This window comes from Apiospora kogelbergensis, assembly GCF_038363985.1.
Source record: "Apiospora kogelbergensis strain CBS 113332 chromosome Unknown utg000003l_segment0_segment0, whole genome shotgun sequence".
Classification (NCBI taxonomy): Eukaryota; Fungi; Ascomycota; class Sordariomycetes; order Amphisphaeriales; family Apiosporaceae; genus Apiospora; species Apiospora kogelbergensis.
The window spans coordinates 34,303-57,149 of NW_027117420.1; the positions used below are offsets into that span (position 1 = coordinate 34,303).

The 22,847-nt window shown below is 57.5% G+C and overlaps 8 protein-coding genes across 8 annotated transcripts; 3 read left to right on the forward strand and 5 right to left on the reverse strand.

Moving 5' to 3' along the window:
- Positions 1-332: 332 nt before the first annotated feature.
- On the reverse strand, positions 333-728 carry PG998_004673 (uncharacterized protein; the record flags this gene model as incomplete). Its single annotated transcript, XM_066871491.1, has 1 exon — positions 333-728. One exon carries the CDS (start codon positions 726-728, stop codon positions 333-335), a length of 396 nt encoding a protein of 131 aa, XP_066731588.1.
- Positions 729-4,210: 3,482 nt separating this feature from the next.
- PG998_004674 (uncharacterized protein) lies at positions 4,211-8,542 on the forward strand (the record flags this gene model as incomplete). Its single annotated transcript, XM_066871492.1, has 1 exon — positions 4,211-8,542. One exon carries the CDS (start codon positions 4,211-4,213, stop codon positions 8,540-8,542), a length of 4,332 nt encoding a protein of 1,443 aa, XP_066731589.1.
- A 617-nt stretch (positions 8,543-9,159) lies between these two features.
- On the reverse strand, positions 9,160-9,674 carry PG998_004675 (uncharacterized protein; the record flags this gene model as incomplete). The annotated part of the gene is made up of 2 exons (XM_066871493.1): positions 9,160-9,418; positions 9,481-9,674. The coding sequence occupies 2 exons, from the start codon at positions 9,672-9,674 to the stop codon at positions 9,160-9,162; spliced, it is 453 nt and encodes a 150-aa protein (XP_066731590.1).
- Positions 9,675-10,912: 1,238 nt separating this feature from the next.
- PG998_004676 (uncharacterized protein) lies at positions 10,913-12,828 on the forward strand (the record flags this gene model as incomplete). The annotated part of the gene is made up of 2 exons (XM_066871494.1): positions 10,913-11,053; positions 11,122-12,828. The coding sequence occupies 2 exons, from the start codon at positions 10,913-10,915 to the stop codon at positions 12,826-12,828; spliced, it is 1,848 nt and encodes a 615-aa protein (XP_066731591.1).
- Positions 12,829-13,203: 375 nt separating this feature from the next.
- PG998_004677 (amino-acid permease) lies at positions 13,204-14,838 on the reverse strand (the record flags this gene model as incomplete). Its single annotated transcript, XM_066871495.1, has 1 exon — positions 13,204-14,838. One exon carries the CDS (start codon positions 14,836-14,838, stop codon positions 13,204-13,206), a length of 1,635 nt encoding a protein of 544 aa, XP_066731592.1.
- Positions 14,839-15,937: 1,099 nt separating this feature from the next.
- On the reverse strand, positions 15,938-17,692 carry PG998_004678 (uncharacterized protein; the record flags this gene model as incomplete). The annotated part of the gene is made up of 3 exons (XM_066871496.1): positions 15,938-17,281; positions 17,313-17,441; positions 17,549-17,692. The coding sequence occupies 3 exons, from the start codon at positions 17,690-17,692 to the stop codon at positions 15,938-15,940; spliced, it is 1,617 nt and encodes a 538-aa protein (XP_066731593.1).
- Positions 17,693-18,044: 352 nt separating this feature from the next.
- PG998_004679 (minichromosome maintenance protein 2) lies at positions 18,045-20,832 on the forward strand (the record flags this gene model as incomplete). Its single annotated transcript, XM_066871497.1, has 3 exons — positions 18,045-18,049; positions 18,131-20,516; positions 20,581-20,832. 3 exons carry the CDS (start codon positions 18,045-18,047, stop codon positions 20,830-20,832), a joined length of 2,643 nt encoding a protein of 880 aa, XP_066731594.1.
- Positions 20,833-21,094: 262 nt separating this feature from the next.
- On the reverse strand, positions 21,095-22,444 carry PG998_004680 (oxidoreductase; the record flags this gene model as incomplete). The annotated part of the gene is made up of 1 exon (XM_066871498.1): positions 21,095-22,444. One exon carries the CDS (start codon positions 22,442-22,444, stop codon positions 21,095-21,097), a length of 1,350 nt encoding a protein of 449 aa, XP_066731595.1.
- Between the last annotated feature and the right edge of the window lie 403 nt (positions 22,445-22,847).

A 22,847-nucleotide genomic window follows, 5' to 3' on the forward strand; every position in this document is an offset into this window, starting at 1 on the left:
GAGGCACAAGTAGAGCGAGACGATTACTCCTGGCCATCCATGATTGTATTCGCGTTGTGTTACAAAAGTCGTGGCATGCAAGAGCTTGCTGGGGTTTTTTCTAAGCATCTCGCAGACCCTCGCTCCCACCATATCGGGGATCAACACCCTCGGTGATATTGCCGTGTTTCCGTCCCTCCTTTATAGCGTCTCGCTTTTCCGCCTGCTCAGCCTTCTTACTGTTGTCGGGGAGAATGGAATATCGGTCAGCAATGTAATCTTCTCCTGTCTGTCTTCATGGGTGACGGCGAATGACGTTTGCCTTCCGAGCTTGGTCATTTGTCAATAGGTTCTTACCGATCCAGATTCGCCAGCAAATCGGGCTCGCTACCCGTGGCCCCGTGCTTGTTCTCCACGGCGCTGGCCACGCGCCCCTCGCCCGGGCCCGCGACCATCTGCTCGCCTTCGAGCTCCTTGTGCCGGCCTACGTCCTCCTCTGTGAGACCCTGGCTCTCCTCGCCGGCGGGCGCGCCGCGCACGCCGTAGCCAAGGCTGGAGGGCTGGGCGGCGTCCTGTCGCTGCTGCACACCCGAGGATCGGCCGCCGGTGGGCAGGCGCTCGTCGACATGCTGGCCATGGGGGTGCGAGTGTTCTCGGGCGTTCTTCTCGGCTGGGTTCGCGCTGGCCGCGTTGCCGGGCGTTTTGTAGACAGTCTCTAACGAGGGCTGGGAGGGGCCTTGGGGATCCATGACGGGTGTGTGGTATGTGGGGTAATGGTGCGACTTTGATGCTCTGATATGAGTTTCTTTAGGGATTGGAAGAGCAGATCTTCTGGCGGTAAGAACTGGTCTTGTTGGCGGAGGAATTCGAATTCGAGCCTGCGAACGGTTCTGATCGATGGCCTGTATTCCTGACGCAACCATTACCGATGTCGTCATTGAGCCGACTCTACTTATCAACCCGCTGCAGCCCTACCACTAGTGGCAGCCATCCTACATACATACGTCCATACATGAATCCCGATGCGCCCGATCCTCGCCTACGCACTACGTTGGTAATGCCAAACTACATCGGCAGGCACATGACAAGCCTCAACAAGGGAAGAAACAGCTTCAGATCTGGTTTGATGTCATTTGGACCGACGGGTGCAAGGCCCGCCTAGCCCAGCGAGGTGCACCTCTGGAAATATGCCAAGATGACTTGCAGAGCTTCAAACGCTTGCTGGACACCGACATGCCAAGAGCTTGGCCAAGCTGCCATGTTCTGCTTGGCGCTGCCCAGCTTCTTCTTGTTCTTGTTATTTTATATCAACTAACGCATTTTGTTTTGGCACGCGCGGTGTGCTGTGTAGAACAGCTGGCCGACCTGCGCACCGTCACGGGTGTTATGACTGTCCAACATTAAGATGGCTTCATGGGGGTTGGTGAGCGGGTTTGAAACATGTTGTGTTTCTTCAAAGATGGCCAACATTACTCAGTTAGTTCAAGAGCGGGTTCCGGTACCTTGCTTGCCCTGGGTGATCAAGACGGCCTTCCGCGACCCCAAACATGCTCGCCCATGTTGTTTCATCAAAGAAGGAGGACTAGACTAGAACCAGACTGTTCTTGCCGCTGATGCCCGTCAGTGCTTGCTGGCTCGCTTTGGCTGTCAGAACAGAGCTTAAATTATCTTGATTGCTTCTGTGGGTTTTGGCTGGAGGATCGGAGAATTTCCAGAAGCAGGAGCCACAGGTGTGCCAGTACCGGTCTGGCGGGTTCAAAGCAATCCGGGGCGCCGGTGACGCTTGGATAGCGAACCCAGTAACGACTTTCTACGGGATTGCAGAGGATGGTACGGTACATCTGCGACATCGCCCGCTGTTAGTGCAGATGGCAGAGTTCCCCTAAGATACGGTTCGAGACACCAGGCTGTTGAATCATGGCCGACAGGACGGGCCAAGGTGTGCTGGCCGGACATTACCGAAATCCAAGACGGTGGCCAGAGTTGTGCGGATGTCCGAACTCTCGTCAAGTTAACGCTCACATAATCCACGACGCCACCATCGTGGGGACGGGGACCAATCGACGGAGCCCATCGTTTCTTCGACAACCAACCGGAAATATCCATGATGCACGTACATACATACTGCTTGCTGCACATCATTCTTGCCGAATGGTAGCAGGTCTGCAGGTATCGTATGAGCTTCAGTCCAAGTGCAAGAGACTAGTTCTGCTCATCAAAGGTTCCAGTCTTCCGGAAACGCGGGATTGGCCAGGCTGGCAGATGGAAACTTGGAGGTGTGGGATAGGGGAAATGATGGACAGAATCTATTGCCCAATTGGTAACGAAGAAAATTGGTTTGATTTCAACCACCCCCCGGGCTGTGTTCGTAGTCTACGTATGTATGTATTAGGGCTCTCAGCTCCCTGTTCGACGCCATTTCTTGTTTATCGTTTTAGTTGCGCCATACTCGGTGGCCGCGAAGGAAATGGCATCGTGTCGCACCCGGGGCCGGGAATGGGAATCGGTGCCGCCAAGAAGGGCTCAAGGGGTAGAAAGTCGCATTCTCGATGGGGACGAGGCTCGGAAGGTTGCGAACGCCTCGACACCTCAGATGCTTGTCTGTAATGGCGCGTCCAGGCTGGAAGGTGGATTGGAGGTACATACATACTAATACTAGACTGCGCGCTATATGTACAAAGAGGGGGGCTTGGGGGGGCGAGGGAGGGAGGAGACAGAAAAGAAAGACGTTTGACGAATCTTGACGCCGTCCCAGTCCCCATTTCTGATGGTACACGTTCCCACATTCGGGCACGGAGGTTCGAGGACTTGTCGCGTTGTCAAATCCGTTAATGACGTCTACAGAGAGAGAGAGAGAGAGAGAGAGAGAGAGAGAGAGAGACAGAGAGACAGACAGAGAGAGCGAGAGAAAAAGAGGCAGGGTGGTAGAGATATGTAAAGAACAACATGACAGACTACATACGCACGTACAGGCAATACTCCAACCGGCAATGGCACAGCAAGCAGCAGGCGAATCGAGCCATGCTCAAGAAAGGGGGGTTTCAAGAAGAGGATTGCAACGTAAGAGGCTAGACACCCGGCCATCCATCTCGAACACGCAGGGATGGGGGGGATTGAAGATGCGATGTGCCTGGCAGCCTGGCAGCCAGTCTGGTCCGAATGCAGGCCCACCCACCTCGTCTGGGAGTAACAGGGGTCCCGTCAGAGAATGACAGTGAGGTCGTAAATGGCAAGTAAGGAGATATCGAAATATATCTGTCGTAGATGACTTGATGAGCACACACGTACGCACGCGTACGGGTTGGGTGCATAGAACATTCCACTGGAATTGTCTGTGCCGCCCTGTTTGGTCATACCTCATACCAATACCCCCATGGCTGATCCTTCAGGGCGGGTGGCCTGTGGTAGGGGTATGGAGGGCAGAATGGAGGGGTACCCCTTCCCGTTGCTTGACGGCGAATGGGGTTCACCAATCGCTGGGCTGAGCTGAGCTTCTTCTGCCACAGGGGAGCCTGTCCAGCCGCCAACCGCTAGACAGACGTGTGATCTGGACAGAAAACCCGAATTCTTCAGGTTTGATAGCATGGCATAGCCCGCCCGCTCGTCTTTCTACCTATTCAATTTAGCTATTCTACTCCGAACGGGTTGTCCGCCATTCCATCCGTCCGTCATAGCCACCGTGCTTGTCATTCTTTGCCTGCTTCTCTTTTCCTCCCTCTCCCCGACATGTTGTAATAATAGTAAGTGTATTATCGACCGAGAGAGAAAGGGAGAGAGAGAGAGAGAGAGAGAGACAGACACAAAGAGCGAGACAAAACATACATATCTCACGCATACACACGGACAGAGACACACAGGCCCCCCCAGCTTCTGTCCCAGCCACGCCCAACACGCGCGCATCCTGCCTCCTTCGGTCCAGTCTCGCCTGTACCCTTCCTGGCTGCACTTGGCGGGAGAGGGAGAAAAAGAGACGTTATTGCTAGGTATTATTGGGAATCGAGTCAAGTGCATGAAAGTGGCAGCGGGCTCCGAGTGGACAGCGACCCAATCGTTTCCAGTTGTCGTCCATGCTAGAGACAGTCTTACAGTACATACCTTACTACCTGCATTATCGCTACACCTTGACTACCACCCGCACTAGGACCAGGTGCATTGCATTGGTTGATTGGGGGTCCTCGTGGGTTTCTTGTTATGATCTGGGCCTGGATACCCGGAGCTCAGCATTTGGAAAATGCCACAACCACATGTCATGAGCAATTTGGCCGGTTCCACCAACTCCCAATCTCCATCTCCATCTCCATTGTCCTACCAGAAGCACCACGACCACGGCCGCTGCCCTCTACCCAACCTCGATTCTTCCTGCTCGACGTCCGCCGCCAACCCGTCCGAGGCCCCGTCTTCAACCCAATTCCACTCGGTGCTGTCCTCCTTCCACACCACTCCCACGTCCTTGTCTGCTGCCGGCTCGGCCAATTTCCTCCAGAACCACCAGAGGCCGACCAATTTCTCCAACCCCACGAGCTTTGCGTCGAGGACCAGCAGCCCGGCCTCTGCTTTCCACTACAACCGGGGACGGACCGACAACCACAGTAGCACCCTTAGGGTCGCCACTACAGCACCTAGTCCTGCCCATATTGGCGCTACTCCAAACCCCTCGTCCTTTTCCGCACGAGCAACTTCTGGTAGTCGGGACTTGGGTCGGGGTTTGGATACAGACCAAATCCTAATAGGGGATTCCAGCGACTATCGCCCGCCAGACGAAACCCTGTCTCAGCGCCATCCAGCACTCCCTCCACACGCCACGGCCGACAACCTCGAGTTCAGTAACAGCAATACCCGTAACAATAGCGCAGACGAGGCACCGTCGTCGCTTTCGTTCGCGCCTCGAGCAACCGCTCCCGTCCTGCTGCCCAGGACCTCCTCACTGCTGCCACCATCGCGCAACATCGGCTATGCTGGCCTTGTGAGGAACGAGCCAATTCCTCCCGAACCTGTCACCACCAGACCCCGAAGGTCGCACTCTCGGGCGAGCAGCATCGGGGCCATCACTGACAGCTTCCGAAACCTTAATAGGTGGTCCGCGTCCACTTCTTCGAGTCGTGCTTCAAATCGACCGGGCGCGACGATTATTGCTTCTATTGCTGAAAGGGCCGGGCAAGATCAACGCGATCGGGAAAGAGGGGCGCCCAAGGAGCAACAGTCACCACAACAATCAACCTCCGCATCAACCATTAGGCGGGCCACTTTCTCCCGACGCATGAGCATCGACTCCGTCACCATCATAGCGAACGCGGGCGATCCCAACACGTCCCGCACTTCAGCAACCCACCAGTCACCCCGGAAATTGAGCAAGCGGCGGCCGTCCGACGGCGGCACTCTTACGGCGCCAACCAGGTCCCGCGCCAGTTCCAATGCAAGCTCGCGACTAAGGCCTCAGCAGTACTCGCCACCACTACCCTCGGCACCGGCGCCCAACCTTCCGCCCATCGTCTCTTTGCCTTCGCTCGAATTTCCCGCCGTGTCCCCAGAGCCTATTGTTGATATACGTACGAACTCTCCGGCGCCAGCGGCGAATCTTCAGAGTCGGGCGAGCGACGCCTTCAACTCGCCCAACCTACCCCACCCAAGTCAAGGGAACAATTCCGAGGCCGGCCAGCGAGACTACCTTGGGGATGAGCCGACTGATTCGAATACGAACCGAGGAAATACCCCAAGTCTACTCCCTGCGGCCCAGCTAATACCCGACAACGCAATGCCTACCGAAAGCAGAGGTCATACGAGGAGTCGCTCCTCTAACACGAAGAGCAGCATCGACTCGACGCCGGCGAGAGACAGAGACCGAGGAAAGCAACCGTCGCAAAAGGCAATGCTGTCAAAAGCTCTCGCCAAGGCCAATACTGCAGTCCAACTGGATAACGCCCAGAACTACCAAGCCGCGCGGCAGTCGTACGGCGAAGCTTGTGATCTTCTCCAACATGTTCTCGCTAGGACCACAGGTGAAGAGGACAAGAAAAAATTAGAGGCGATCCGCCGTACATATACAAGTCGGATCGACGAACTTGATGGCATGGTTCCTGCGCAGGCTTTCGCATATAGTAGCAAAGCGCTCCCGGCCCGACCAGAAAGCCTAGAATATAACGGCGTGGAGGTCCGACCGTCCTATGACGATGATTTCGATGAGCCCTTCTATGGGACAGCCACCACAACGCGCTATGGCAGCACACCAACGCCCGACAGCCGCAACCTGGCGACTCCAGTGCCCACAGAGCAGCCAGCCCCGTCTCTTCAATCTTCATTTAATAAATCGCCTATCCGACGCAACTTTGAAGGCAGTCTTTCCATTCCCCGGGCCCAGGACACTCTGTACATGCCAGCGCCCTTGTCACCACGGCGGCCCGTTTCACCAGGTCGGCCAGCGAGCCCGCCGGAACAAATAATGCGCCAGGATTTCTCCATGCCCGCGGGTCGCCTGGCCCCTGCCATGGACACAAGTAAAGGCCACGCGCGAAATTTAAGCCATGAATCCACCTCTTGGCTGGACCCAATTGACGAGTCTGGTGGCTCGGCCGCTTCGTCCGTCCACTCCAGGACGTCCTCGTTTGGAGTTAGGAGAAAGCACATCCGTGCCATCAGTGGTGATACAGAGGCTGAATTTGATGCCGCCCTGGACGCGGCTGTCGAAGCAGCCTACGACGAAGGCTATGAGCCGATGGACTCCTCGGATGTAATGTACGATGACCGCAATGACGAAGACGACGAAGACGACAGTGTAGTGGCCAACGCCATGCGACGGGTTGAATGGGCCAAGGAACAGGTGAGGCAGACGGAGCGGGAGGCAGCGATAGAAGCTGCGCGTGAAAGGGATCTGCAAAGGCGACTACAGGAGGAAAGCCGGATATCCACCTACGATGAAGGTGGCTTCTACAACGGTGACAGTTCTGACGAGGAGGAAGAGCGCATGCTGGAAGACATGACCAGAAGCTTCGCTATGCAGAGTTTCACCTTCGATCAGCCGTCGCGCCAGCAGTCGGGCGTGGGTAGGGACAGGGAGTCGGATTCAAGCGGAGTTACACAGCGCACCTGGCACAGTTCGATGGGGTCCAACCCTCCCCCGACAGCAAGCACCGTACTGTCCACCGTTACCGAGATGCCACCCATGTCAGCCAAGGCACCCAATCCTCCACCGTCGATGCCGCCGCCTCAGGCCCTTCCTCAGATCCCGCCGCCTGGTGTGCGGAGCAGGCGTTTGTCGGGACAAAATGCCAAGCAGCTCAAGATTGAAACCCCCAAATCGAATCCTCCGCCGTCGACCGGCCCGGTTTCCGCCTTTCAGGCCAAGCCCGGCAACTACATTGCGCAGCAACGGCAGGCCATGTCGGCTACTTCTACGAAGCCAGGCCCCTTCTCGCAGCGGCCACCCAGCTCACCTGTTAGAAATGCCAACCCGCCCATTCTTGCGCCTCCCACGCCACCTTCGCCTCCCCATAATCGAGTGTCTTCGGAAGAATATGACGAGTTTGAAGAGATGCGGACAGGTTCGCCGTCCTCGGTCCGTCCAGCGTTGCGAAAGAACCAGTCCTCGTCCAGTCTTCGGTCTCAAAAGGGCCGCCAGCTCTCTGTTTCTAACACTGACATCTCGGATCTTTCCCCCAACACTCCCATGAACTCATTGATGTCGAGCTCCTTGAGCGCGCGGCAGCCAGCAGTGCCTGCTCTTCCGACACCCATCGCCACGTCTTTCAGCCAGAAGATGACGGGCGGCTTTGGCGGTCTGTATCTCTTTGACTCGGATTTCCACTCGCCGTTGCCCCGGTCTCCTTCGTCCATCAACCAGCTCGGGCCGGATGTCCCATTGCCGCTCGAGCCGTGCCCGTCGGATGCCATGCTCCGTCCATTCTGGCTTATGCGCGCTTTGTACCAAACGCTTGCCCACCCGCGTGGTGGTTACATCACCAACAAGCTCTTTATTCCACGTGACGTGTGGAAGGTCAAGGGCGTGAAGCTCCGAGCACTGGAAGACAAATCTTCTCAATGCGACTTGCTTACCGCCGCTTTACTGAATCTGGCTCGAGTGGACAGTAATGACGCCGATGCGGTGCTTGAGGAGATGCAGAGCTTCGAGAACATTCTTGAGCAGGTTCAAATAGCCTTGACTAAGAGACTCGGCAACGAAGTGGGCACACAAGGCATGGCTCGTGAGGGCGGAGATGGCGACGCGATGCCTGCGGTGCCCCGAAGCGCCAGTGTCAGTGGCAAAGGAGCCTTCAGTTGGCGCAGGTTGCGAAGTAAGGGATCGGCAGTCAATATGTCCTCGGCCTACGGCACTCGGAGCAACAGCGGCGGAAGCGGCGGCCCCAGCATCCCCGAGAAGGAAGTCATGGGGAATGGCTCGGGTACGCTTCCCAGTTTGCCCATGGTTGCCAACCCGAGTAGCCGACCGGCGAAGCGCGACGTTACGTCGGTCTCATTCGATGGCCCCTATGCCGGATACATGCTGAGTCTAGCGCGATTGTTTGACGCTGCACAGACAGTTGGTAGGTGGTTTCCCTTTGGGGGCGTATAAGCTAGCCCCTTTTTCCCCCTTTCTTTTCTTTTTGATATACACGTTATTAACTAAGTCGGTGTTTAGACCAAATCGCGCGCCAGGTCGATGACCCGGGCTTAAGGCATGCGGACAAGACGCAGGTCGGCCTCGAACTCTGCACTAGGCATGCGGCCGAATTCTTCGGGTTCTACATTTGTCGGTTCGTTCTGAGTGATCTCGGATTACTGCTTGACAAATTCGTCAAAAGAGGGAGTGAGTGGGTGTTGGTTTAAGCAAGGCTTCCTGGGGGAGAAGGTCGGTCTGGTTACACAGCAGGGGCGAGGTTTGGAGAGAAGAAGGCCGGCCAGGCGGCCAGGCGGACGGACGACATATCTTGCGACCATGAGACCATTTAGAGATACCACATTGCTGTTCGTTACTGCCTTTTTGATACCATTCATATAACTCATACCCTCTCTCTTGGTATGTTTCAAATTTCTACTTCTATCTCTACTTCACTTCGGAAAGACTGGCGGGACGGGGAAGCGGGCGGAAGAATGTGGATGGATATGTGATGCATTGTTGCATGCTTGTTCACTTGATTCCCAAAGATCTACGTACATGCTTGGTGATGGATCTTGACTTCGTCCTATCCCTTAGATCAACCCCTCCATGAGGCGCTCGTCGCCATCCCTTGCTGTGAAGAGGCAGGTGCGCTTCGTGATGAGCCACTTGCCCTTGACCAGCTGCAACGTGTCGACGTACTGGCCCCACGACGTGAGGCGGTGACCCTCCCACTGGCCCCGGCCGAAGTGCAGGCCGGTGAAGTAGGTGGTGGCCTGGGCCGTCACGCCGTCGGGCTGGATTTCTATCATTTGGGTGGTCAGGGAGTGCTGGGTGGGAATATCCTTGAGTCTGGTTTTTGGGTAAGTCTGATGAATGAGGTAGGAGGAGGGAAAAAGAGGTGAAGGACCAACCTTCCCTGGATTCTTTGCAACAAGGCATCGGCGCCCCGCATGTCGTGGTCGAAGGGGAAGTCGCCCTGGATGTCCGGGTGGAAGACGGACGTCTTGAGGAGCTGCCAGTCCTTGCTGTCGAGGGCGATACAGTACCGGGCTATAGTGTTCTTGATGGCAAGGTAGTCCACGGGATTGAGGGTTGACACTGCCATTATGATGGTGATTTGGGCTTGCTTTTTTTCTGTTCTGGGGGAAGAGTGCAATGGGTTGAACGGGTGGGAGCGTGGAAGGGCGGAGGCTCTTCTTGTGTCTATATACCCGTCATACCCAAGGACCCGGTTGGTAGGAAGCGGGAGGAAAAAGAAGTAGAAGAAGGGGTCTTTTCCCATCTGCCAGGGACGGTTCACTCGGGTCCGGTCGGCAGGGTCTGGGGAAAGTAAGCTGATTGCGGACGAGAGGGCGGCAGGCGAGAGTCCAGTCGCAGCTTGGCGGACGTCCGTATGTTCCTTCTGCAGGCCCCCTCAGGCGGCTCACCAGCACATTATGTGGCGTCTAGATTATTGATCACCTCACCGTAAGACTCTTTGGACACATGATCCGCGTTATGGGAGGCTGTGCCCGAGTCGCACTGCATGCAGTTGGTATTTTCCATGGTTCTACTATCTAGGCGGTTTACGCGTTGGCGATGCGACGGCCAAGTGTCACGGAGATCGGGTGCTGGACGTGGGTGAGATTGATAGGCAGGTCCCTTGCCTATATATAGAATAGACAAGCCAGATAAGGTTAAAAAAACCCGGGGGCCGTATCCGCCCGATTGGTAACGATGAATCACCATGCGCTACTAAGAAACCGCCAGCTACACCAGGGCCTGGAACCGGGCAGAAAGAAAAGAGCGAACTGCGACACCCCAGTTCTGACTGACTCCAGCGCCCGCGCTTCCGTTCCAATTGCTGTTTATTCCCTTGTGCACTCCCGCACCACGTGGCTTCCAGTCACACCCGACGGCGATACGAAAAGGTGTAGCCGGCGTCGCCTGGCCCCGTCACCTATGCTATAGTCGGGAGCCGTCATCTACCCTGGCCGGCCCCGAGTTCGTCGCCCTGCTCTTCTTATCCCTGAGCGCCACCTGCACGGAAACCGGCCCTCTTAAGCGAGCAGCCATGATACTGGACGTCGTTTGACTACCCCCGCCACAAATCGCTAAAGCCCTTCAGCCTTCGCGTAATTCTCTGGTGCCATTCGGTGACAGGCTGTGGCTGTTGTCCATGCCTCGGATAACACACTTGTTAGACCAACTAATGCTCTCGCTTTCTCGGCTCCTCTACGTATATAGTTGTCCCCATCAGCTACTGTCGGCGTTGGGGGTCGTCTTACATGCCATCAATGTTTCAGCTGTGCCTTGACGAAAAGCCGGCCAGTTATATTCAGGAAAACAGATTACCATCATATCATGGGGTCTGACGTTACCGGGCCAGAGCTCCCTTCGCGGGGCCCTCCTCGCAAGGGGCCCAAAGACGAGGATGAGGATTACGAGCTCAACGTCCAGGCTATGCTGGACCAAAAGTTTGGTGATTGGCCCAACGAGGCTGGTGTAAGCTTCCCTCTTTCCCTATGCCCCATCGTGGGTACCAAGTACTATCTCACTAACATCTAACTCAGTTCGAGGGGTTGGATGAGGTCAAAGGCCCCATAGAGCTTAAAGTCCGAGGCTCGATCCCACCATGGGCCGCCGGGACCTTGTACAGGACCGGCCCCGGTGGCTTTGAAGTCGAGACGGAGCAGAACAGCACCTACCGAGTCAGTCACTGGTTCGACGGGTTCGGGCAGTCCCACAGGTTTGCCATACTTCCCAACGAGGACGGGAACGGTGCAGTGAGGGTGGAATATGCCTCCCGATGTCAGACGGAAGATCTGGTCGACGAAATCCGACAAAACGGGCGGCCCAACGGCTTCACCTTCGCTCAAAGACAGGACCCCTGCATCGGCTTGTTTGGGAAGATGATGGCAGTGTGGAAGATGCCCTTTCCAAAGAACGGGCCGCGTCTGGACAACATATCCGTCACAGTACAAGCGAACGTGCCAGGGCTGGTGAGCTCTCGTGCAGGCAGCAGCCCACAGCAGTCTTTGTCTTCTTCAGGGGGCCACAGAGCGAAACCCAGCAACCTGTGGCTCACGACCGACAACTGCAACCTAAAGGAGATGGACCTCCAGACACTCGAGCCCATCGGCTTCGCCGCGCAGGAAAAACTGCACCCTGCTCTCAAGGGCCCCCTCAGCTGCGCCCACGCCCAGCGCGATCCGGCGACGGGCGACTTATATAATTACAACCTGGATTTTGGGCCCGTGGCGACGTACCGCGTGTTCCGCGTCAACGCCCGGGACGGCACCACCGACGTCATCGCCACCATCCATCAAGCCGACGTCAAGCCCGCCTACATGCACTCCTTTTTCATGACCGAGTCCTTCGTGATACTGTGCATCCCCTCGACCCACCTCGCCGCCATGGGCTTGCACATCCCCTGGCAGCGCAATATCGTCGACGCTATCGAGCCGTTCGACGAGTCCAAGAAATGCAAGTGGTTCGTCATCGACCGCAAGGGCGACCGCGGCGTCCTGGCAACCTACGAGAGCCCTGCGGGCTTCCACTTCCACAGCGTCAACGCGTTTGAGGAAGCCGAGGTCGACGGGGACGACGGCAGACCTACGGGAGATACGCTGGTCTACTGCGACGTGATCGAGTACCCCTCGCTTGATATTATCCGCAGCTTCGAGCTCGACGTGCTGCTGCGGCGGGACGGCGGGGCGAAGGCGTTCTGGGGCGACGAGAAGCGTAACCGAAATACGCAGTCGCGGTTCGCGAGGCACAGGTTCCGAGTCCCTTCTTCTCGCAGTAATAAAATCAAAGGTAGCAAAGGAGACGAGGGCGAAGAATGCAGCAGTGGTGGTGGTAGTGGCGAAAAGGTTCTCGAAATCAAGGCACCCAGGGTGGGCGAACTACCAACCATCAACCCGGCCTACGCAACCAAGAAGTACCGCTACTTTTACAGCCTGCCGAACCGGGGCCGTAGCACGCTGCTCGACGGCCTGGGTAAGACCGATATCGAGACGCGCGAGACGCTGTTCTGGGACAACCCGCAGGGCCACACGCCGGGTGAGGCCATCTTCGTGCCGCGACCCTCCGACCCAACAAAAGACGAAGGAGCGGTGGCGGAAGACGACGGCGTGCTGCTGAGCGTGGTGTTGGACGGCTATGGGAGGAACAGCTATTTGCTGTGCTTGGACGCCAGGACTATGACGGAGTTGGGGCGCGCCGAGTGCGGGTGGGCTATCGCGCATGGGTTTCATGGTGTACATACGCAAGCGTAGCTTGGCTTGGAAATGTATAGATAGATAGGCGTATACTCGGAGTACATACTGGTCCATATGAAACAGAGTACACGATACACACTTGGGATACAGACAGGCAGAGACAGGCAGAGACAGGAGGTGATGCTTCCGACCCTCGTCAAAACAACAACAACACGCAGCGAAGTAAAGATCTGGAATAAGACAACTATAATTAACGCAAGCCCATAAACTCCCGTCCGGACCAGTACTGCTGCTAGAACCAACGCCCAATGAGTATACTATATTCAACCCAGTCCCGGTGACTCCTAAGCGCCTTATCGAAAACGAATTATACATGTATAGTTATTGTTCATAAGATTCCCGGAAGCACAATGAACTCCAATGTCTAGAAAATCAGCATTCGACAGCGATGCTGCTATCGCCATCAGGCAAATCCGAGTTCATCTTGAGATCGACCTCCTCGAGTGGAATGAGCAACTGCGATCGCTTAATGAGCAGATGGCCGAGCCAGAGAACAATGACTACGATGAATCCTAGGCATCCTCGCAGGATCGATTCGCCTGGGGTCACGTCTTCGTTCGGCACCGGTGGGATGACCGCGCTGACAATCTGACTAACCAAAGCAAAAACAAAAATGCCAATGGCTATCTTGCTGCCCCAAGTGCCGACGGGGGACGTCCAGGTCAGGTCGCTGACTTCTTTCCCTTGTTTCTTCATTGCACTGCGCATGCGGAGGTGCGCGACGCAGATGCTCAACCAGGTGAAGTAGTTGCTGACAGAGGCGAGGGTCAGGAGCCACTCGAAGATGTCCCTTCCCTTGGGCGCCGCGTTGATGAAGGCGAGCAGTGAAACGCAGAAGACCACGACTAGCGCATTCCGCGGAAGTCCCTTCTTCGTGGTCCGCGACAGTATCCGGGGGCCCATTCCCTGAGCGCAGATGGCCCGCAGCGCGCGGGATGAGGCGAAGACGCTGGCATTGGCCATGCTGAAGACGGCGATGAGGATGACGGCGTTGACGAAGGTTGACAGACCGGGGATGCCTGCCTGGTGGATGGCCAGGACGAAGGGCGACGTCTTGCGCATGTCCGGGAACAGCTCGAAGGTGTCGGGCCCGATGACGAGACCAACCATGAACAGGGTCAGGATGTACAGGACGACAATGCGCCCGCCGACAATCTTGGCAGCCAGTGGCATGACCTTGGTCGGGTTCTTGCACTCGGCAACCGTCATGCCTAGGATCTCGGTCCCGCCGTAGGCCAGGCCGGCGTTGACGAAGACCCAAAGGAAGCCCGACACGCCGTTCTGAAAGGCGCCGCCGTTTTGCCAATAACTAAACCCGGTGCCGTGGCGGGGATCGGACGGGACGCCACCGCGGCAAATGACGATGGCGGTGATGATGAAGAGCACGAGGACGCCGACCTTTGCCAGGCCGAAGGCGTGCTCGGCCTCGGCGTACCACCTGGCCCCGGCGGAGGCGATGGCGAAGAGCACGGCGAGCACGGCGGGGACGAACCAGCCGGTATGGGGGGAGTACCAGTACTGCGTGATGAGGATCATGACGGTGACCTCGAAGGGGACGATGAGTATGAAGCTCATGACATAGTTCCAGCCCATCGAGAAGCCCCACGACTTGGAGATGAAGCGGATCGAGTAGTCGTAGAAGGAGCCCTGCACCGGGAAGCTGGCCGACAGCTCGCCCAGGGCGCACATGGTAATCCAGACGGCGAGGCCGGCAATGGCAAAAGCCAGGACTAGAGACGCCGGCCCGCCCCGTTGCAGGCCGACCGAACTGGCTATGAGCAGACCAGCGCCGATGGAGCCCCCCAAAGCCATGGGCACAAATTGGCGAGTGGTAATGACTTTCTTCAATGACGTGTGGTCTTTTTGCCCTGCCGCCAGAGCTGGCTCGGCTACTGGTACCACTGCTGGCGATGGGGCCTTCTCCCCCTGGCTAAAGGATGAATTTGTCGGCGAGCTTGGAGCGGCTGCTGGCAGCGGTGCCGCCGGCACCCCCGGTGGCGATGCCATATCGTGGGCTCGTCGTCGCCTTGGAGGAAGACAGTGCAGTGTTGAGGAAGGGGTGTTTGCAGTGTTAGTGAAGGTGGAATAAGGGATAGCTTTTACTCCCCTCTGGCCGAAACGACTGGCAACCGGTGGACAGAGAGCGAGATATTTATGATGAACCGGCAGGTGGGTTAGTTGTCTCCGAATGGCCTTATCTCCCCAAGGTGCAGTGTGTTCGAGTCTTGAGGCGTTTCGACCATGGGGGTGCTGGAGTATATTCCTCGTGGGCCCGGCAAGATAAGCAACGAAATAAGCTGCCAGGCCGGGTGGAAACATGCTCGCCCAAGAGATGGCCATCAAGGTCGCATGGTTCCTATCTACGGGAACCTGGGGTAGAGGCTAGGCTACCAAAACCCGAAGTAGCCTGTGCTACCTTGCGGGGAGCCTCCATGATTCCAGAAGACTGCTTGACGCTCTTGGGAAACACCGAGGCTGGGCTTAACCGAGCGACTAGATCAGAGGCTTAACAGCAGCTTCGTCGATATGCCGTCTTCCCCACAGACACGTGAGCACTTACCGTTAACAATAGCAGCTTCGTCGATATGCCGTTTCCTTGACCCCATCCAAACTCGGGTGGTGGCTGCTACTCTATCTACCCCTGGCCATGGACGGCAAGGTCCTCGAGCTCCGCATCATGACCTGCAAGGGCAACCTCTACTCGGCCGACGACGCCTCGGCCGGCTCTGTTGAGATCCAGGCCATCCACCTCGAGAAGTTCGGCCTCCAGAAGATCGAATGGAATAAAAAAGCTCCTGCCCAACAAAGAGACTCTGCACGGCTTTTATGAACGTAGAAAAAGGGCACGGATTTAATTTAGTCAGTCCTGTTTCTCATTCTAATCGTGAAATCGTTTCCGTAGCTCCCAGTGGCTGCAATCATTTGCACGTATGCTGCGAATTGAGTGTCCCTCCCGCAATAGCAACTTCGTCTTGTTATTATGGCATGCCGGTCGTATCCCGTCTTCCAGCTATAGGCCCCTTGATCTAGTAATACATACAAAAAGAAGACATCATGAGTACAAACGAGCACACCCGCATCCTGTCCGCCTAGTAAGGCGATGGAGCTAATACCCGCTCTGCTCTGGGCGATGCTGATCGTCGCCGTCGCCCCCCTTGGAGTTGGAAGCGGCCGCGCCTGCTTCCTTGATGGCCTGCTCGTCGCCGCGTAGCTTGGCAAAGTACTCCTTGATATCGTCGGCGCCGACGGCCTTGCCGCTCTTGGCGAATTGCTCAAAGAATGGCGTGAGCTTGTCCTTGAGGTGCTTGTAGGCCATGACGCCCTCGATGGCACGCACGCGGTCGACGTTGCGCAGGGCCGACTCGCCTCGCTCGTACAGCGAACCGCTACCATGTGTCGAGGCACCGTCGTTGGAGCCTTCACCCTCGGACAAGGGTGGTTCGTAGACCTCTTCTTCGTCAAGGAGTTGCGGGTGCGGTTCCAGTAAGGGGAAACACTTGGGACACCGGCAGAAGGTGTCGCGGAACCCTTCGGTCATGAAGAGGGAGAATTGGCCCGTTGGGGCGGGTGGCAGGGTATCGTACTTGCAGTCTGCTGGAGCCGTCGGCTTGGACGAGGACAAGGCTAAGTCTTTGTTATTTCCCGCTTCTTCTTCCTTTGGTCCGATCTCCACCGCGGCCGGTGCAGCGCGAACCGGCAGTGCTGGATCAGCAGACTGGCCATCTTCGACCTCTTCCGTCTTGGCACGCTTCGGCTCTGAAGCTTGCCCCTCCTCGTCTTCGAGCTTGCGCTTGTTGTCAGAGGATAATGATACCGAGTTGTTCTCTGGTTCGTCTCTCTGGAAGTAGACAGGGAGTAAGAAGCCGGCCGCACCAGCGTAGCGCTTGATCCAGGGGTGCGCTTCGACGCATTTGTAGCATAGGAAGTGGTTGAAGTCGTCCTCTCCCGGAAATCCTTCCGGTAACGGGGCGTCATTGTCATCGTCCTCGTCTTCTTCGTCCTCAACTGTCGCCGCCGCGCCTGCGCCGTTGCTGTTCGCAGGGGCAGGTCCGTCTTCTGAGATGGTAGGGAGCGCATCTGCTGCCGCCGCCGCCGCCGCCGGCTTCTTCTTCGGGACTGCCGTCATCTTCTCGTACCATCTAGGCCCGAGACCGACGAGGCAACCGGGGTGGTACCAATCCTCGCCACAGCCGCCCGTCTCGTGGGTGCCCAGCCCAAGGCATTGGAACATGGTGCCCTTTTGTTCCTGGGCCACGTAGTCGATGGAGCATGAGCAGAAGCGGTTGCGGAAGTTCTGGTTGTATTTGTTGGCCGGGTCGGCGGCCTCGGAGTGGACATTGCCCTTGGTGTTGGTGGCCGGGTGCAGGCGCAGGGTGCAGGGCTGTTCGGCGGTAAAGCGGGTGGTGCCGCAGTCGCAGGTGAAGTTGCGCTTTTGGAAGATCTCGACCAGCTCGTGTTCGCCATGGCATTGGACTGAGCACGCGTAACAGACGCCGGCGGGGGGTGTGGGTTGAGGAGGAGTCCGGGTTGGCGGGCGGCGGGTGGCAGGTCAGACAGGCGAAGACGCTCTGTCGCAGATTGCCCAGCTGCTTGGTGCAGTTCTCGATACTCTGTTGGGGGGGAGACGTCAGGTCAGACCATCTGGGTTTTACCATGCCACTGTATCTGGGTATATATATATATATATATATATATAGGGTATGACAATATGACGTACATAGGGGAGTGCCTCGCGCGCATCGGCCTCGAGCTGCATCTGGTCTCGGAGGAAGTCAGCAGCCGTCTGCGAGTTCTCGGAGTCGCGGCGCTGGCGTGCTGCGGCGTTGGAGCGCTCGGGCGCAGCTGTCGGGTTGTCGGCCATGGTGTTTTGGCAGTGTGCTCGGAAAGAGAGAGGACCTGAGATGGGGTGTCCAGAATTAACCGTGTGCTGTACTTTGGCGACGCGACGTGCCCGTGGAGGGCCAAAGTGCTGGAAGTACCTGCTCCACACGCGCCCCACACAGCCCGAAGTACCTTCTCTCTGGCCACTTTACGCGCTCTCTCCCCTAAAGACGCGTTTCAAAGTCCCCCTCCACCCCAATTTTCGCGTCAAGGGCCAATTTGGTCCCCCCCTTTCAGTCTCCCTGATTCCCAGCTCATTTTGCGCAAACTTCACCCTCCCCCAATCTGCTGTTTGATCGATCGAGGAATTGACAACAGGCCCCGCAACGAATATGAGGTATGTCTTGATCGACTTGTTTTGCTTGAATCAATGACGACGAGTCGGATTGGAGGCTGACCCGGTTCATTGATTTGCCAGTTCACAAAACCCGCCCAGCTCGCCTTTGCGGCACAACATGGACTCGGCCAACCGGGGCGTGGCTCCTCGTGCGAACCGTAAGCGCGCTCGCACCGCCGCCGATGTCAGCTCCCCAATGGCTGCCTCCAGTCCCATGCCCTCGTCCCCGCCTGCCTTCCCCATTGCACATGGCGGCGATGACGATGAAGATATGGAGGACGAGCCTGAGATCCAAGACGACCTGGACGAACTCGATGAGCTGGCCGAGGACGATGTCGACCTGTTCAACGAGGGCTTCGAGAAGGACTACCAGGGCAAGGACGAAAACGACCGTTACGAGGGCATTGACATTGACGATGACGGCGAATATGGCGATATGGATGTCGCCGAGCGAAGACGCCTCGAAGCCCAGCTCAACCGCAGAGATCGCCAAGTCGCTCGCAGAAGGCAGATGCCCAATGCCTTCCTGAACGATGGCGATGACGACGAGGACGATGCCGTCGACCTCGGCGCCCAACCCCGTCGGCGTCGTCACCACTACGACGAGGATCCCGACGAGGAAATGGACCAGGACATCATGGACGAGGAACTATCCCTCGAAGCCCTGCAAGACATCAAGGCAGCCAGTCTCACCGAGTGGGTCTCGCAACCCGCCGTCCAGCGTACCATCAAGCGAGAGTTCAAGGCCTTCCTCACCGAATATACCGACGAGAACGGCTCGTCTGTCTATGGCAACCGCATTCGCACCCTGGGAGAGATCAACGCCGAGACCCTCGAAGTCTCTTACGACCATCTGTCTTCCTCGCGCGCCATCCTGGCTTACTTCCTTGCCAACGCCCCCGCCGAAATGCTGAAGCTGTTCGACGACGTCGCCATGGACGTTGTGCTGCTGCATTACCCAGACTATGAGCGTATCCACTCCGAGATCCACGTTCGCATCTTCGACCTGCCCGTCCACTACACGCTTCGCCAGCTGCGACAGTCCCATCTCAACTGCCTTGTTAGGGTCAGCGGTGTGGTCACCCGACGTTCCGGTGTATTCCCCCAGCTCAAGTACGTCAAATTCGACTGCACCAAGTGCGGGGTCACCTTGGGTCCTTTCCAGCAGGAGTCCAATGTCGAGGTCAAAATCACCTTCTGCCAGAGCTGCCAGTCCCGCGGCCCCTTCACTGTCAACTCGGAGAAGACTGTCTACCGCAACTACCAAAAGCTCACGCTGCAAGAGTCGCCCGGAACCGTCCCTGCCGGTCGCCTGCCCCGTACCAGAGAAGTGATCCTGCTGTGGGACCTGATCGACCGAGCCAAGCCTGGTGAGGAAATTGAGGTCACGGGCATCTACAGAAACAACTATGATGCTCAGCTGAACAACCGCAACGGTTTCCCCGTCTTCGCCACTATCCTCGAGGCCAACAATGTCGTGAAGTCTCATGACCAACTGGCTGGCTTCAGACTGACCGAGGAGGATGAGCAAACAATCCGGAAGATCTCGCGCGACCCCCAAATCATTGAAAAGATCATCAACTCTATCGCCCCCAGTATCTACGGCCACGAGGACATCAAGACAGCCGTAGCTCTGTCTCTGTTCGGTGGCGTAGCAAAGGTCACCAAGGGCCAGCATCACGTCCGTGGCGATATCAATGTTCTGCTTCTGGGCGACCCCGGTACCGCCAAGTCGCAGGTGCTGAAGTATGTCGAGAAGACGGCTCACCGAGCAGTTTTCGCCACGGGTCAGGGTGCTTCGGCTGTCGGTCTCACGGCTAGTGTCCGCAGAGACCCTCTTACCAGTGAATGGACCCTCGAAGGTGGTGCTCTTGTGCTTGCTGACAGGGGCACTTGTCTTATTGACGAGTTCGACAAGATGAACGACCAGGACCGTACGTCTATCCACGAGGCTATGGAACAGCAAACCATTTCCATCTCCAAAGCCGGTATCGTCACCACCCTCCAGGCACGTTGCGGAATTATTGCTGCTGCCAACCCCATCGGCGGTCGCTACAACTCCACGATCCCGTTCTCTTCCAACGTGCAGCTGACGGAGCCGATTTTGTCCCGTTTCGACATCCTCTGCGTGGTTCGCGATACTGTGGACCCTGCCGAGGACGAACGCCTAGCCCGTTTCATTGTTGGTTCCCACAGCCGCAGTCACCCTTCCACCCAACCCGGCATTGACGGTGTCGACTCGATGGAGGTGGAGCAAGACTCTACAGAGTCATTCGCCAAGGAAAGCCAGGCAAGCCAGGCCAAGGCCAAGGAGGGACAGATCCCCCAGGAACTTCTGCGGAAGTACATCCTCTATGCACGCGACCACTGCTCGCCCAAGCTCCTGCACATGGACGAAGACAAGGTGGCCCGGTTGTTCGCAGACATGCGCAGAGAATCCCTGGCCACGGGTGCTTACCCCATTACCGTACGCTCATAACCTCCCCCATCCCCTCGCCCCTTTGTAGGCCAAATGTACTAACCGACGATAGGTCCGTCATCTGGAAGCCATCATCCGCATCTCCGAGGCGTTCTGCCGCATGCGGCTTTCCGAGTACTGCAATTCTCATGACATCGACCGCGCCATTGCCGTGACAGTTGATAGCTTCGTTGGCAGTCAAAAGGTCAGCTGCAAGAAGGCTCTGGCCCGAGCGTTCGCCAAATACACGCTGGTAAGGCCAGGCGCCAACCGCAAAGGGGGTGCTCTGGCAAGAAAGCCAGCTCCTGCCGCCGCCGCCGCCTAGGTGTAATACGTAATGGTCCCTTGATTTGTTGGAGTAGGGCGTTCTGGGATTTGGAGATCCAGGGAGATGAGCATGATGAGATGAGCGTGCATTGGGCGTTCGTACGATTCCCGTGTTTTATATGATTACATGGCAAACGAGATTTGGACTGAAAGACCAGGGCACACTTTTGATACGCAGCATTTGCCAATAGGGCTTGTGGCAGCATAGAGGCAGGCCCATGAAAGATGGAAAAAATCTAGCTTCTGTTCGCCTCCCAAACTTATGACCCCCATACTTTCACTACTGCCCCGGATGTGGCCGCTGGAGCCGTCGTGGGCCGGTGTGCCAATGCTAACCGCGTGAGGTTGAGCGCCTGGCTACCCAAGAAAATAGGAGCCTTAAGCCTCTGTGCCTCATCTACCGCCCCTTGAAGCTCGCTGACAACCTTTTCTAAGTTATCCCCAGCCTGGGTGCCAGCCGCGGCGCCTCCTGCGTTCTTGACCAAACTTATCATCTCAGGGCCGACGGCTTCCAGCATAGCACTGCCGCCGGCCGCGTTGATACAAAGCTCAAAGACCTGGTCCAGGTCCAACCCCAGGCGCGACGCAAACGCGATGCACTCGCCCGCCGAGCACAGGTGAATCCCCTTGAGCAGGGCCACGACCAGAGCCAGCTTCTCCTCGTCCGTCGTCGCTGTGCCTGCGACGGGGCCGACCTTGCCTTTGCCCTCCCAGTACAGGCGGACCAGGCTGCTGTCGTCGTCGGCGCCGTACCCTCGGCCCACGCCTGTGAAGTAGACCTGCTCGGCCGCGCTGGTCATGGGCGTCGGGAACCCCGCCCGACGCGCCTCGGCTGTGATGATGCCCGTGTCCTTCAGGATGATGGTGACGGCGCTCGCGATGGGCTGGAAGTTGGGGTCCAGCGAGCGGGGGCTGCGGTGCTCGAACATCCAGCTCTTTCCCTGGGAAGCGATAACGGCATCGGCGGCTTTTTTCAGGTCCAAGCCCAGATGCGCCGCGAAGCCCAGGGCCTCGCTTGTGGAAAGGATCTGGTTCGCCGCCAAAACCTGGTGCACCATCTTCATGTTGCTGCCGGCGCCGATGCCGCCTGCGACAATGTAGAGTTTCGCCGGGTCCGACATTTCCTGCAAGAGGAACCGGGTCTTCTCGATGGCGGCGTCGGTTGCCCCGGCCATGATGGACAGCGTCCCGTCCGCCGCCCGGTAGGCCCCGCCCGACACGGGCGCGTCGACGAGCAGGAGGTCGGGTCGGCCCTCGCGTCCGTCGAGCAGCTGCTGCTCGAGGGACTGGACGTAGGAGCAGGGCACCGTCGAGCACAGCAAGACGGCTGCGCCCCGGGGCAAAGCCGGCACGGCGGCGTGCTCGCCGTCCCACAAAACGGCCTGGGCTTGTTGCGCCGTCGCCACCATGCACACGCAGTAGTCCTTGCCCCGGACGGCCTCGGCGGGCGTCGTCGCGGCGAGACCGCCGGCGGCAACGAATCGCTCTAGCGTGGGACCCCAGACGTCGAAGCCCGTCACTTTGTAACCTTGGTTCACCAGGTGCGTGGCCATGCCAAAGCCCATGGCGCCCAGGCCGATAAAGGCAATTTCCGGCTTTGAGGAGGCCATTTTTGTTGTGATTCCCGGAACGCTCAGCAACGTCAGAATGTTAGCTCGTCACGGCAGTATGAGGCGTCGACGATATGTTGGATACTCGATATGTAACAGCCGTTCATTCATACAAATCCATCTGCCGGGTAATGTCGACGACTCAGGGTCGGCCCACACATATCGTCGCTTAGTCGCTCAGCTCTGACCCGAGTCCATGAACCGAGCAGCCGAGTGCTCGCCCATGGGATTATCCCTCACCAAGGCCCCGGCCAACTCCCCGAGTTTCCGAACCGACTTCGGGGTTGGAGTCCCCACGCCCCAATGCCTCCTCCTCCCAGCCTCCACTTGCCGCTGTGACACAACCTGACAACAGCCAACAAACCAGGGGGACTAACATCACGATGCTACCCCACTATGAGCA